General features: G+C 43.7%; 1 protein-coding gene across 1 annotated transcript in view; it reads right to left on the bottom strand.

The window, feature by feature from the left end:
• The window catches only part of LOC311101173 (carbonic anhydrase-related protein 10), a gene marked incomplete at both ends in the record, with an annotated part of 326,103 nt that overhangs the window by 28,360 nt on the left and 281,259 nt on the right, over positions 1-16,484 (bottom strand). Inside the window, one exon of the mRNA XM_084142260.1 lies at positions 4,261-4,446. Within this exon, the coding sequence (XP_083998386.1) occupies positions 4,261-4,446 (186 nt within the window). The remainder of the gene's footprint in view (positions 1-4,260; positions 4,447-16,484) is intronic.

The following is a 16,484-nucleotide window of genomic DNA, read 5'->3' as shown; positions in this document are numbered from 1 at the left end:
AGAGAGAGCCAGGCTCCCCAACTCCCCCAGCAGGAGATTGGTAGAAAGTTTAGTTTGCGAGAGGCGAAGGCCTGGGTGAACTGTAGAGGAGGTACATCACAGACACTGCCAAGAGCAACACACAGACAGACTGGAGGGCTGGAAAAGTAGTAATGACAGGGAATGAGAGAGAAAGAGTGAAAGGGGAGAGAAACATACAAAGGATGGGGTAAAGGAGTAAAATAACAACCATGATCTTACACACACAAACACGCATGCATGGCCACACAGAAACAGCAAATGGGGAATTTCCTGTCATCAGCCATTAGTTTCCCACTCTAACCCCAGGTGTTCTGCCTTTTGACTGTTATCCTGAGAGCCAGAGAGACTCTGTCTGGGCCGAGAGGAGAGAGAAAGAGAGAGTGAGTGGAGAGAAAGAAAGATAATTTGTGTAGACAGAGAACAAGAGATAGAGACTAAGAGAGAGAGATGGAAAGAAAGAGTGTTTGTATGTGAAAGAGAGGGACAAGAGAAAAAGAGAGAGAAAGAGGTGTCAGGGTTGCGTGCCCAGACAGCATTGCTCTGGAGTGGGGCTCTGGCAGGCTCTTTATGGCGTGATGACTGGGCTAGGCCTGGGTTTGGGGAAATATGAAGACAGTAAGTCGATAGCAGAAGAGAGGTGGACAGTGCTAACAGGGAGAGTGAAAGGCGCTGGTCTGAAAATTATTCTCCCTCCTCCTCTGGATGAATTGGGCCGTAGTCTCATAAAGCTAACACACAGACAAGCACAGTGTGGCACAGCACACTACAGGGAGATCAGCCCCTGATTACAGCCACAGAGCTGGGGAGGACAGGACAGGACTGCCAGGCTGGGGGAATTTAACATAACCACCAACAATACTTTCTATTTCTTGTTGATGCTTCTCATCTCTCTCTCTCTCTCTCTCTCTCTCTCTCTCTCTCTCTCTCTCTCTCTCTCTCTCTCTCTCTCTCTCTCTCTCTCTCTCTCTCTCTCTCTCTCTCTCTCTCTCTCTCTCTCTCTCTCTCTCTCTCTCTCTCTCTCTTTCTCTTTCTCTTTCTCTCTCTCTCTTAGTGGAGGTGTGACCCACACACACTCCATGAATGTGCAGTTGATCGTTCTGTTAGAAAATAAACCAACAAACATTCTCCAACTGAAAAGGAACTCTGAGATTCAAATTGAGGGGAAAGGAAAGTGACAATTCTCAACATCTGGAACAGTTAGAATGCACATGACGGAAAGGAATGCACTCGGTTTTAAATTTTACAGATTTTGTTTTTATTCACGTTTTACAAGTTTTGCTTTCTGTGTTACTCAAAATGGTTAATGTGATTTTAATGAGGAAATGTACCTGGGTGCTAAACCAGTGAGCTGCACTGCAGCAGCAAATGTGCTATTCTGTGATCAATGATAATTAGCAAAAGAAGAAAAAGTACTTAAATAACAACACTCAAATCAACACCAAAAGTGGTAAATTTTTCTATCAAAACATTCTCATTATGTCTCCTAAATTGCCATCAAAATTGACTCAACATTGAGTTTTGAGTGTTAAGAATGACCTACATTTTGCTTGCTCATTCTCCTAAAAATATATACTTTTTCACTCAGACTACATGAAAATAGATCCACCCATATACAGCTTTAGCCTGTCCGCTAGTTTTACACTGTCCATACTTAGTGTCAGGCTGTTCCATATCACCTTACAAATTATAGGTCTCCAAACCAACACCTTGCATATAAGGTGGAAACCAAAGGGTGAGGGCTTATAGCGAAACGCAAGAAATCAGATTTGTCTTAGAATAATATCTGGAATATCTTAGCACGTATTAAGTCCAAGGTGTTTCATTTTTGGATTGACAGTGAAGGCGCTCTAGGTAGGGGAACAAAGCAGAACAGCACAGCACATTAGTGATGTGGGAAAAAAATTTATACAGTTACATATCGCAATATTATTTTGGACGATATTATATTGATACTTTGACTCGAAGTATCGATTTGTAAAAATAAAAAGTGTACCGATAGCTTGTTCTCCATCTTCTTTTTAAATAGTGAGCCAACTCTCTTGTCTCTCTGCAGCAGACATATAGTGAGCAATATGTTTGGAACATCAAATCGCTAAAAAAATCGCAGTATCGAATCGCAATACATATCTTATCGCCACCTAAGTATCGTGATAATATTGTGAGGTCCCTGGCAATTCTCAGCCCTACAGCACATACTGTACATAATGTTAGCCTAGCCCAGAGGTGTTGGGGTGCTTTTTACAGATAGGAGCTGAGAATGATAGAACCCCAACATCCAACACCAGTCAAACGCACACCATTTCTGCAAGCCGGAACAAATGTGAGGAAGAAAGCAAGGTTATACGATACAGATGGAGTTGTAAAACCATAACTTTGGAGGGTTAATGCCTTTAAATACAATGAAGCCCTGTGGTCCTCTGTAGCTCAATTGGTAGAGCATGTCGCTTGTAACGCCAGGGTAGTGGGTTCGATCCCCATACGTAAAAATGTATGCACACACTGTAAGTCGCTTTGGATAAAAGCGTCTGCTAAATGGCATATTATTATTATAAGCCCACCCTGTATCCCCCTTTCCACCTCTCTCCCACGGGCGGGTTTTTCAGATGGATGTTTTGCTTTTCAAGTTTGATTATTTTCCCTCTTTGTTCTCATTTCAAGGACGCATGCACAGCCACTGCTCATTTGTAGGCTAAATAACATTTTCTCAATTTCCATTTTGAAGCCTACTGCTGGAGCTTTAAGTCATGGCTTTGGTTCCAGGAGGGATAGGTGGGTGGGGAGTAGGGGGGTAGGTGGTGGGTGGTGGTGTAGCTGGTGTCTTTTTGGATGGCAATTATTTAAGCAAGCGAGGAACACATGTCAGAAAGACCAAGATTTGGGAATCTGTGTGCAACCTACCTTTCCTCTCCTCTCCTCCCTCATCCTCTCTCTCTCTCTCTCTGGCTTTGAGGTTTAATTTATCCACTAACTCAAACCTACAGTATGCTAAGTATAGTTTAAATTGACACGATAACACTGAAGCCAGTTACAATTAAACCACACACCATCTCCTTTCTTTACCACACTGACTATGTAGACCTACCCTTCCTCCACTTGCTGCATGTGTAGCTACAACACTTCGGTTAGAGAACATAGCTGTTTCAGATCACACAGCCCAGCTATCCTACGCTCCTCTCCAGATCTCTCCAGGGCCCTCTCTCTCGCCTGCACTCCAAACATCATAACACAACGCTGACCAAACAAAGAGCAGCCAGCAACTACTCTTCTCTTTTCTTCTCTTCTGTTCTGTAGCAACAGATGAAATCAAAACAAACCCTTGAAGGTGTGAAAACACCGGCGCCGCGATGAGGCAACAACAACACGGTAAACAGCGAGCAGAGCGAGAGGCCAACCTCCCCCCTACATGGGTCACATCCCTCCGAGCTCCAGTGGATGCTAAACACTTGTTTTATTAGGATTTGAATATCGGCTCGCCAGCCACTGTGGGAAAATAAATGATAATCATTAATTAGAATGAATTTGTCTGTCATGCCCACAATTATTCTGTTAGCCCACAAATTGGTTATTGTTATTATGGCTGGTGTGTGTGGTGCGTGGTGAGTGACTCAGAACTTAAAATACAATTATCAAGTATACAGGAGCTGATTGGAAGCCTCTTCAAAACACCCTGCTAATTAAGATAGCTTTTGTCTGCTGGATCTCGTCTGAATCCTATCCATGATGCTGGATGACAATAAAGTTTTTCTAATTCTACTGATACTGGTTCATTATTTTTCCTTCCAAAAAATGGTAATTCAGTAAGTTAAAAAGCAGCTGTGTTTTTCTGTGTTGGAATGGTGTTAGCCTACCCAAACAACAGAATGGTGTGGGCATATACCGGTCATAAAAAAATATGAATGCAAGTAGACTGCTGATTGGCCATATCAGCCAATGAGCCAACATGGCATCATGTTCTATGAGGAAATAGCAAGCATTTTTTAAACAGTCTGTTTGAGACAGAAGTTTGAGGTTGGGTTTTGAAGTGTTTTATCTCTTTATGCTTTGGTCACAAATACGAGTATAGGACACGTCAACAACATTATTTGGGTATGAGTTAACAGAATACAAACTTTTAAAGGATTACATTTCACTGGCTTAAACCCCTGCCGCCGAGGGGGCATGTGTGATCCGGAGTCGGAAGCGTTACCACTAGACCAGACTAGGCACCTAGTTCTGATTCTAAGTCACTTGCCCTCATACCTCTCCTGAGAAGGCCTGTCCGTTGAGAAGGTGTTCAGAGCCCTGTCCGTCCTCGCTGCCGAAGTGTAGCCGGATCTCCTCCAGGCGATGGCTGTACGTCATTGGTCCACCAGAGATATTCACCAGGTGCTCCTTGTCCATTCGCAGTGAGACGTGGCGACCCGTGTTGTACATGGTCCCGCCCACCTGAGGACAGAAAGAAGGAAGAACGATCAGATTTAGTTTTCAATTAATAAACCACATTTTAACATCACAGTGTAAAATACCCACATTAGAAGTCAGTAGGGGGAGGTGTTTGACAATTTCACTGCTAACCGATCACCCCTGTTCAGAGGTTTAACAGTGGTATGCCCCCAAATACTTGAACCTACATACTATACTGCTGTCTCAGTGACATGCCTGTTTCTCTCCCCTGTCTTTTTATTGTTTGCATAACACAAAAAAACGCATTAGAATCTACAGCATTCACAGGCACTTCTGTGATTCACTACAGAGCAAATTGACCAGTGTTACCTAATGTAAATTTTTCAGTGTAACATTTCTAGTTTTGATTCAGGTGTTAAATTAACTTTGTAAATTTTTAATTAACACTCAGTGGTGTAAAATATCCCCAGTGTTGATGTTTATAACCAGTGTAAAATCAAAACCACGCCCCTCATTATCATATTTCCCAGCATGCTCTATTGCAGGTAGATTTTTTAAAATTGTTTGTTTCAATATCTATGTTTTGCATGTACGTTGATTGATTAATTAATCTTATGCTACTCAAATATGAATAATATTTTTTCTAGACTAATCCAATCTGCTACTTTGACTTATTGCACCCGTTACTGAAATGGTTGTTCCAGTTTAGATGCTTTAGGTAGTCTCATATCCTAGTTTTTCCAACCCGGCAGTCATTCTGAATGCAGGTTGTGGATGAATAAAAGTTCTGAATGTTGGTTATCCCTACTCTGGCTGGTTTCCAACACTAATTATATCGCTTTGCAAGCCGTCGTTATGTGACTTGCAGGCCTGAAAACTATGAATTTCAGGTAATCGTATTAGGGTAAAACTAGGCCCTCAAAGTAAGGCCTTATTAAATACTTGTTGTAATGTGTTTAATTTAATCGGTAACATATTCCCTTACTATTTCACTTGGTGAAGGACTAGTGATGTTACATTTGATACCGGAGCTCCAAGGCATGCGTAGAATTCGTTAAGCTGTTTAGTTTGAAGCAGTGTGCCGATGCTTGTATCGCTTTATTAGAAGCACGTGATCAATGACGTCCGAAGCGCCGTTTCGTCGAACAACCACCTGATTGGTTTGGTATTATAGACATCATCTATAATAATTTGGCTGTTCTAAATTATTTTGACCAGCAGGAACCACTAGTGTACACTGTGTTGATCAAAGCCTCAAGTAATGAACCTATTTTTGACACAATTGGCTGGAAATGCTCAATGCTTCAGGAAGCTTTGTTTCCCCCATCACTTCATAGGACTGAAAATAGATGAATGCACCAAAAACCATGTCTCTGTCACTAACAAATACAGTCATTGGTGGTAACTCTACAATTCACTCGAAAGATAAGGCACTCTGGGAAATATGCAAATAAGGCTTTTCACTAAGTGTGTTAATTTAACACTGAGAAGTTTGGACCCATATAGACACTGGACCAGTGTTAAATGTAACACTGTCAGTGTTGATTTAACACTGGAGAATTTGTTGTGTGAGTAACAGTCTCAAGCCTTAAAGTGTTACAGCGTCTAAGTACGAGAGACAACCCTTCAAAATACAAACGAGATGTGGAATTAGAGGGGAGGAGGAAGATAAAAACACACAACACGAGGAGTACGGGTTCAAAGACCGAGGCCGTCGGAATCAGCTCGGAATCGATTGGATCAGAGGCTTTAAGGGGAAATACAGCCATACAACAGCAGTGAATAACGATCAGTGGATGTGTTTATTTATTTATATTCAGTAGTTTCAAAGTGAACCGTTGGTATTGCAGGCACGATTCTACGAGAGCTTCCATAGCTCTTATCTCGTGCTTTCTTTTTTCTCTCTCTCGACTGCTCTCTCCCTCTCTCTCTTACTCCCTCTATTCCCTCTCTCCCTTCCCTTTTACCACTAGCCTTCAAAAATATCCCCCCCCCCCCCCTGAGAAAGAACTCTGCTCACACATCATAAATATTCTATAGAACCTCTGAAAAATCTATGATTTGAAAGGGGATAGAGAGAGTGTCAGGGAGAGAGAACGAGGGAAAGGAGGAGGGGGGCGTTGGATCAAGTGCCGACGGCAAAAAAGGTAGAGCAAAGAATGTGAAGCAGCACTTTGCAGCTCTGCTGATCTGGCCGGTTACCTCAGCGGTGTCGGAACTGCCCCTGAAAACGCTGGAATACCTCAACCCCCCTAAAGACAACTCACCTACTCAGCTCACCATTATGCATAAGGCCAAGGCTGAGGTGAATGTGTCATTGTGTGGCTTTTTCAATTCATATAGAATCACTGTGGCTGGGTAATGAGCGACGTGGGGGGATAATAGGATGAAGTTATGCAGCAATTCAAAGAAACAAGATTATACACCTCAAATATAATTATGTAATTTACGACGTTGTATGGCAGGAGGAGATTGAATACTGAATAGCCTGAAGGCTTTTCTCCCCACATCGTATCCAATGTTACACTTCTATGCAGTATGCTGCATACACACACACGGTCTGGAATAACAAGTCTTTCCATCCAATATCTGTTCCTGTGGTCGAGTGCACATCCCAGGGTAAATGGCTAAAGGCAACAGGGTAAAAAGCGAGGCTAGTGGAGTGTGTATTGAGCTGGGCAAGGAGAGAGAAGTGATTGTGTATGGGTATCTGTCTCATAGTGATGTGCTGATAGGAGTAGAGAAACCCTCTAGACACTGGTCTAAGGTTGCATTTATCCCTCTAATGGTAATGGTTATGATTTGACAAGGAAACTGATCCTTGATCTGTGCCTAATGGTCAATTGTAGCCAAAGTGCAGTGATATGGAATTGAAGTTCAGCTATAGATAGCCAAACCAACTCTTCTACCATTAAAAGACAGAGGCTATTATATCACTTGAAAATACAGTTGCTAACTTCCACAGCCATCCAACATCTATACAGCAATGTGTTGTGTATGAATTATGCTATCATGTAACACGGCCCAGACATCATCAACAGAATCCACTGAGCTATTTCACTCCACATCTCACGCCATAATTTGTATTAATGAATTCAAAATCATATGAGTAAATGCTTTAATGCACTTTAATATCTTAACTTCACAGTTTTATATACGATGTCCCGTGTTGCCTTGACAGGTCTAATAGCCATGGGAACCAGCCTGTTTATGACTGCTCAGCTTTAAAGAGGGAACATTTTCGTTTTTATTTCATTTTGTGTGTATTTATGTGTGGTGTGTGTGTGTTGATATGTTGACTCACACAAAAACACAAACACATTGATAGTAAACTACTGACTATTAGACTCATCAAAAGTATGTTTTGTGACTTCAGACAAGTTCTTCTCACGAGGCACAAGAAAGAGAATGACAATCTGGATTGAGAATACCAACACAGCGTGTCATCCAAACCAAAGCATCCATCTTCCATATCAAACCACAATCATACTAACATCTCCAGTAAACAACATCTCTACTGTGGTTTCCTGACAGCTGACATTTCTGTTCTCTCTTAGACAAGGAAGTTGGTTTCAATACCACAGGTGTATACTAGCCAACAGGAGAGAACAACAATCAGCAGTGTGTGTTAGGGGAGGGGAGTGTTTGTACCCAATTGCTTGTGTGCATTTGATCAAATAGCTTTATTCTATAGTACCACTCCAGGGAGGGAGGGAGGGAGAAGAGGAGAAAGGGAAGGAAGATCATCCTCACAGGAGATAGGGGAGGAGGGATGGAGAGAGAGAGAATGAGAGAGAGAAATTGGGAATGGGAGCATTTTTAAAAGGATCCTCTCGACAACTGAAAATTGAAAAGTTCATTAAAATGGTCAAACTATTATTTTCCCCAAGCTTCATCTCTCCTTCTCTAACTCGCTGGATTTGTTCAATCAGAAAACCTAACATGTTTTTAATTTGTTCATTGATGTTTTCTACAGATGACAGGAGACTCTAAAGCCAATTAAGCTGTAATGATGATCACGACAAGGCAATAATGTATTCAAGGTAATCATTCCGACAAGGTAAACAGGTTATAAAGGAGATTGCTGTGTGTGTGTCTAGGGGGCCTGATACTGTATTACCAGCTCAGATACAATATCAATAATATGAAACGGCAACATCACAGTAATGAGAAAAAAAGAACAATCATGTCTACTAAACACACAGATCAATATGGTGATATTGATACAAGATGATCCTATATGTTCTATTATTATGATTTCCAGCATTCCATATGTTGTATCATTATGAACATAATGGCACACAGCTAATGTTGCTGGTAAATGTATGAACTGGACCATAACCATTACTCCAGAAGCCATGGATTACAGGCAACATCCAAACTGAGCTAAATGCTAGAGCTGTCGCTTTCAAGGAGCAGGACACTAATCCGGACAATTATAAGAAATCCCTCATGCGCTGAACACCTGGCAAGAGACTTCACTGACATTTTCAACCTCTCTCTGATCCAGTCTGTAATATCTACAGGTTTCAAGCAAACCACCATAGTCCCTGTGCCTAAGAACGCCAAGATAACCTATCTAAATGACTACCGCCCCATAGCACTCACATCTGTAGCCATGAAATGCTTTGAAAGGCTGGTTATGGCTCACATCAACACCATCATCCCAGAAATCCTGGACCCACTCCAATTTGCATACCGCCCCAACAGATCCATAGATAACGCAATCTCTATTGCACTCCACACTGCCCTTTCCCATTTGGACAAAAGGAACACCTACGTGAGAATGCTGTTCATTGATTACAGCTCAGCATTCAACACCATTGAGCTATCCAAGCTCATCACTAAGCTAAGGACCCTGGGACTGAACACCTCCCTCTGCAACTGGATCCTGGACTTCCTGACGGGACGCCCCCAGGTGGTGAGGGTAGGCAACAACACATCCGCCATGCTGACCCTCAACACGGGGGCCCCTCAGGTGTGCGTGCTCAGTCCCTCCTGTACTCCCTGTTCACCCACGACTGCGTGACAGCGCACGACTCCAACACCATCATTAAGTTTGCCGACGACGCGACTGTGGTAGGCCTGATCACAGACGGCGATGCGACAGCCTATAGGGAGGAAGTCAGAGACCTGGCAGTGTGGTGCCAAGACAACAACCCCTCCCTCAATGTGGGCAAGACAAAGGAGCTTATTGTGGACTACAGGAACCAGAGGGCCGAACACGCCCCCATTCACATCGACGGGGCTCTAGCGGAGTGGGTCAAGAGCTTCAAGTTCTTTGGTGTCCACATCACTAAGGACCTATTATGGTCCAAACACACTAACACAGTCAAAACTAACCCAAAACTTTACACAACGTTAGACACGGACACGAATGATCTGTTTGGCGTGTTAACACACTGGTGGTTTGTTGTAACCGATTATTGGTGCTAAACCGTGTTATTGGAGGCTGGCATGCTAGTTGGCTATGGCGTCATAGGATTCGGTGCCCTGGACGGTTTTCACGGAAGAATACTGTACCAAGTTAGCTAGCTGAATAAACTAAGTTAGAAAACATTGAACCGCTGTAGTTTACAACAATTATAATTTCTAAAGTGGAAGTTGGGAGAGTTATATTTGAGTGTTTCAGTGAAATGTAAGTGAGGGAGGCCCCGCTCTCTCGCTTTCCCAGATGTTTAGTTCATTTCATTCTGATCACCTTTGCATTATTGTAGCTTTTTCTGTAGCCTGTCAACTATGTGTCTGTCTATCCCTGTTCTCTCCTCTCTACACAGGCCATACAAACGCTTCACACCGCGTGGCTGCTGCCACTCTAATCTGGTGGTCCCTGCACGCACGACCCACGTGGAGTTCCAGGTCTCCGGCAGCCTCTGGAACTGCCGTTCTGCGGCCAACAAGGCAGAGTTAATCTCAGCCTATGCTACCCTCCAGTCCCCCGACTTCTTGGCGCTGACGGAAACATGGATTACCACAGAAAACACTGCTACTCCTACTGCTCTTTCCTTGTCTGACCATGTTTCTAGCATACCCCGAAAGCATCTGGTCAGCGCGGCGGTGGCACAGGAATCCTCATCTCTCCCAAGTGGACATTCTGTCTTTTTCCCCTGACCCATCTGTCTATCTCCTCATTTGAATTCCATGCTGTCACAGTCACTAGCCCATTCAAGTTAACATCCTTGTCATTTATCGCCCTCCAGGTTCCCTTGGAGAGTTCATCAATGAGCTTGACGCCTTGATAAGTTCCTTTCCGGAGGATGGCTCACCCCTCACAGTTCTGGGTGACTTTAACCTCCCTACATCTGCCTTTGACTCATTTCTCTCTGCCTCCTTCTTTCCACTCCTTTCCTCTTTTGACCTCACCCTCTCACCGTACCCCCCTACTCACAAGGCAGGCAATACGCTTGACCTCATCTTTACTAGATGCTGTTCTTCTACTAATCTCACTGCAACTACCATCCAAGTCTCTGACCACTACTTTGTATCCTTTTCTCTCTCACTCTCCTCCAACACTACTCACTCTGCCCCTACTCAGATGGTAATGTGCCGTCGCAACCTTCGCTCTCTCTCTCCCACTACTCTCTCCTCTTCCATCCTATCATCTCTTCCCTCTGCTAAATCCTTCTCCCTCCAATCTCCTGATTCTGCCTCCTCAACCCTCCTCTCCTCCCTTTCTGCATCTTTTGACTCTCTATGTCCCCTATCCTCCCGGCCGGCTCGGTCCTCCCCTCCTGCTCCGTGGCTTGACGACTCATTGCAAGCTCGCAGAAGAGGGCTCCGGGTAGCCGAGCGGAAATGGAGAAAAACTAGACTCCCTGCGGACCTGTCATCTTTTCACTCCCTCCTCTCTACATTCTCTTCCTTTGTTTCCGCTGCTAAAGCCACTTTCTACCACTCTAAATGTCAAGCCTCTGCCTCTTATCCTAGGAAGCTCTTTGCCACCTTCTCCTCCCTGCTGAATCCTCCTCCTCCTCCCTCCTCCCTCTCTGTGGATGACTTCGTCAACCATTTTGAAAAGAAGGTTGACGACATCTGATCCTCATTTATTAAGTCAAATGACACCGCTGGTCCTGCTCACACTGCCCTACCCTATGCTTTGACTTCTTTCTCCCCTCTCTCTCCAGGGGAGGCAGGTAGCTTAGTGGGTAAGAGCGTTGTGCCAGTAACCGAAAGGTCGCTGGTTCTAATCCCCGAGCCCACTAGGTGAAAAATCTGTCGATGTGCCCTTGAGCAAGGCACTTAACCCTAATTGCTCCTGTAAGTCGCTCTGGATAAGAGCGTCTGCTAAATGACCAATTATTATTATTATTATTAAGAAATCTTGCGACTTGTGACGGCCGGCCGCCCAACAACCTGCCCGCTTGACCCTATCCCCTCCTCTCTTCTCCAGACCATTTCCGGAGAACTTCTCCCTTACCTCACCTCGCTCATCAACTCATCCTTGACCGCTGGCCATGTCCCTTCCGTCTTCAAGAGAGCGAGAGTTGCACCCCTCCTCAAAAATCTACACTGGATCCCTCCGATGTCAACAACTACAGACCAGTATCCCTTCTTTCTTTTCTCTCCAAAACTCTTGAGCGTGCCGTCTCTAGCCAACTCTCCTGCTATCTATCTCAGAATGACCTTCTTGATCCAAACCAGTCAGGTTTCAAGACTGGTCATTCAACTGAGACTGCTCGTCTCTGTGTCACGGAGGCTCTCCACACTGCTAAAGCTAACTCTCTCTCCTCTGCTCTTATCCTTCTAGACCTATCTGCTGCCTTCGATACTGTGAACCATCAGATCCTCCTCTCCACCCTCTTCGAGTTGGACATCTCCGGCGCTGCTCACTCTTGGATTGCATCCTACCTGACAGGTCGCTCCTACCAGGTGGCGTGGCGAGAATCTGTCTCCGCACCACATGCTCTCACCACTGGTGTCCCCCAGGGCTCAGTTCTAGGTCCTCTCCTATTCTCTCCATACACCAAGTCACTTGGCTCTGTCATATCCTCACATGGTCTCTCCTATCATTGCTACACAGACGACACACAATTCATTTTCTCCATTCCCCTTTCTGATAACCAGGTGGCGAATCGCATCTCTGCATGTCTGGCAGAAATATCATTGTGGATGTTGGATCACCACCTCAAGCTGAACCTCGGCAAGACGGAGCTGCTCTTCCTCCCGGGGAAGGACTGCCCGCTCCATGATCTCGCCATCACGGTTGACAACTCCATTGTGTCCTCCTCCCAGAGTGCAAAGAACCTTGGCGTGACCCTGGACAACACCCTGTCGTTCTCCGCTAACATCAAAGCGGTGACCCGATCCTACAGGTTCATGCTCTACAACATTCTTAGAGTACGACCCTACCTTACACAGAAAGCGGCACAGGTCCTAATCCAGGCACTTGTCATCTCCCGTCTGGATTACTGAAACTCACTGTTGGCTGGGCTCCCTGCCTGTGTTATTAAACCCCTACAACTTAACCAGAACGCTGCAGCCTGTCTGGTGTTCAACCTTCCCAAGTTCTCTCATGTCACCCCGCTCCTCCGCACACTCCACTGGCTTCCAGTTGAGGCTCGCATGTACTACAAGACCATGGTGCTTGCCTACAGAGCTGTGAGGGGAACGGCACCTCCTTACCTTCAGGCTCTGACCAGACCCTACACCCAAATGAGGGCACTACGTTCATCCACCTCTGGCCTGCTAGCTCCCCTACCTCTACGGAAGCACAGTTCCCACTCAGCCCAGTCAAAGTTATTCGCTGCTCTGGCACCCCAATGGTGGAACAAGCTCCCCCACGACGCCAGGACAGCGGAGTCACTGACCACCTTCTGGAGACACTTGAAACCCTACCTCTTTAAGGAATACCTGGAATAGTATAAAGTAATCCTTCTTCCCCCACCCTCCATATAAAAAAAAGAAGGTGGTTGTTCCACTGGCTATCATAAGTTGAATGCACCAATGTGTAAGTCGCTCTGGATAAGAGTGTCTGCTAAATGATGTAAATGTAAATGTAAGAGAGCACGACAACGCCTCTTCCCCCTCAGGAGGCTGAAAAGATTTGGCATGGGCCCTCAGATCCTCAAAAAGTTATACAGCTGCACCATTGAGAGCATCTTGACTGGCTGCATCACCACTTGGTATGGCAACTGCTCGGTATCCAACAGCAAGGCGCTACAGAGGGTAGTGCCTACGGCCCAATACATCACTGGGGCCGAACTCCCTGCATTCAGGACCTTTATACCAGGCGGTCAGAGTAAGGCCCCTAAAAATTGTTAAAGACTCCAGCCACCCAAGATTTAGACTGTTCACTCTGCTACGGCAAGCGGTACCGGCGCGCCAAGTCTCGGACCAAAAGGTACCTGAACAGCTTCTACCCCCAAGCCATAAGACTGCTGAACAGTTAATCGAAACGCTACCCGAACAATTTACATTGACCCCCTTTATTATTTGTTTTAATTGTTTTCCACTGACTCCCTTGCACTGGCTCTATGCACACTCACTAGACTCTACCCACACACTCACATATACTACACTGACACTCCAACACACACACACCTGCATATTGACGCCACACACATACACTCACACATAGACACACTTTCACACTTCACATAAGCTGCTGCTACTCTGTTTATTATATATGCTGATTGCCTAGTCACTTTTACCCCTACCCACATGTACTGTACTACCTCAATTATCCCAACTACCTCGTGCCCCTGCACATTGACTCTGTACTGGGTACTCCTTGTACAGTGCCTTCTGTAGCTCAGCTAGTAGAGCACGGCGCTTGTAATGCCAAGGTAGTGGGTTCGATCCCCGGGACCACCCATACACAAAAATGTATGCACGCATGACTGTAAGTCGCTTTGGATAAAAGCGTCTGATAAATGGCATATTATTATATTATAAAGTATTCACTCCCCTTGATATTTCCAAATGTTGTTGTGTTACAACCTGAATTTAAAATGGATTAAATTGAGATTTGTACCCCATAATGTCAAAGTGGAATCATGTTGTTTTTTTACACATGAATTAAAAATGAAAAGCTGAAATGTCTTGAGTCAATAAGTATTCAACCCTTTTGTTATGGCAAGCGTAAATACGTTCAGGAGTAAATATGTGCTTAACAAGTCACATAACAAGTTGCATGGACTCAATCTGTGTGCAATAATAGTATTTAACATGATTGTGAATGACTACCTCATCTCTGTACCCCACACATACAATTATCTGTAAGGTCCCTCAGCCGAGCAGTGAATTTCAAACACAGATCCAACCACAAAGACCAGAGAGGTTTGCCAGCGCCTCGGAAAGAAGGGCACCTATTGGTAGATGGGTAAAAAAAAAAAAAGTTGACATTGAATATCCCTTTGAGCATGGTAAAGTTATGAATTACACGTTGGATGTTGTATCAATATGCCCAGTCACTACAAAGATACAGGCGTCCTTCCTAACTAAGTTGCCGGAGAGGAAGGAAACCACTCAGGGATTTCACCATGAGGCCAATGGTGACTTTAAAACAGTTACAGAGTTTAATGGCTGTGATAGGAGAAAACTGTTGATGGATCAACAACACTGTAGTTACTCCACAATACTAACCTAATTGACAGAATGAAAATAAGGAAGCCTGTACAAAATAAAAATAGTCCAAAACATGCATCCTGTTTGCAACAAGGCAACAAGTAATACTGCAAATAATGTGGCAAAGCAATTCACTTTTTGTTCTGAATACAAAGGTTTATGTAGTGGTGGCTGCATCATGTTATGGGTATGCTTATAATTGTTAAGGACTGGGGAGTTTTTCCAGGATAAAAAAGAAACAGAATGGAGCTAAGCACAGGCAAAATCCTAGAGGACAATCTGGTTCAGTCTGCTGTCCACCAGACACTGGGAGATCATTTCCCCTTTCAGCTGGACAATAACCTAAAACACAAGGCCAAATCTACACTGGAGTTGCTTACCAAGAAGACAGTGAATGTTCCTGAGTCGCCGAGTTACAGTTTTTACTTAAATCTACTTGAAAATCTATGGCAAGACCTGAAAGTGGTTGTCTAGCAATGATCAACAACCAATTTGACACAGCTTTAATAATTTTGAAAAGAATAATGGGCAAATGTTGCACAATCCAGGTGTGGAATAAGTCAAGGGGTATGAATACTTTCTGAAGGCAAAAAACAATAGCCTCGTTATTTTTTTTTATTGTGTTACTATTTCCTTTGTTCTTCAGCAAATATTTGTCTTACTTTTATCTCTGCATTTTTGGGAATGGGCTCATAAGTAAGAATTTCACTGTAAAGTCTACACCTGTTGTATTCGGCGTATGTGACCAAAAACATTTGATTTGATTAGAATAAGATAAACAGAACAATCATGTCTACTAAAAACACAGATGAATATGGTGATATTGATACAAGATGATCCAATATGTTCTACTATTATGATTACCAGAATTCCATATGTTGTATCCTTATTAACATAATGGCTATTGTAGCTGGTGCATATATGAAGGTGACTGCGAAAAAAGATGTTAACCGTTTTACATTTGTAATTTCAATAACTTCATTTCAATAAAAACCTTGAACCCACCTGTCCCTGACTTTTCTTAAATATGTGTGTTTTACACTAGCAGTACTTTCTGATAAATATCATAAAAGACAAAAACTTTCTAAGCATTTAATTCTCAAAGCGCCATCACGGTCAAAATGGCTGTATACATATTTACCAATAGCCACCAGTCTAATAAATCCATTTAACTAGAAAAGCCTGTCCTCGTTGGACCCCCCTTTGTGCCAATGCCATTTGGTTATGTTTATGACGGTCTTACAACTATGAAACAAAAAGCATGTGTGTTGAAACAAAGTAACCGCTTATTTTTATAACGAAAACAAAACACCCAAACCGCAAGACACGCAGTCAATGAAGAAAATATACAAAAATATCAGTAGCTTAAACATCAGTATAAGCACCAAGAGTGCTTGTGAATAGTGAAAATCAGCACAAAATCAAATGGCATTATAATTAATATCAATGTCAATATGACAGCAGTCACAAATAGTATATTATTGTCAGTTATTGGACACATTATTTGTGGCCTC

The sequence above is a fragment of the Coregonus lavaretus genome, assembly GCF_964263955.1.
Source record: "Coregonus lavaretus genome assembly, chromosome: 25".
NCBI lineage: Eukaryota > Metazoa > Chordata > Actinopteri > Salmoniformes > Salmonidae > Coregonus > Coregonus lavaretus.
This window is presented reverse-complemented; position numbering and strand designations above follow the sequence as displayed.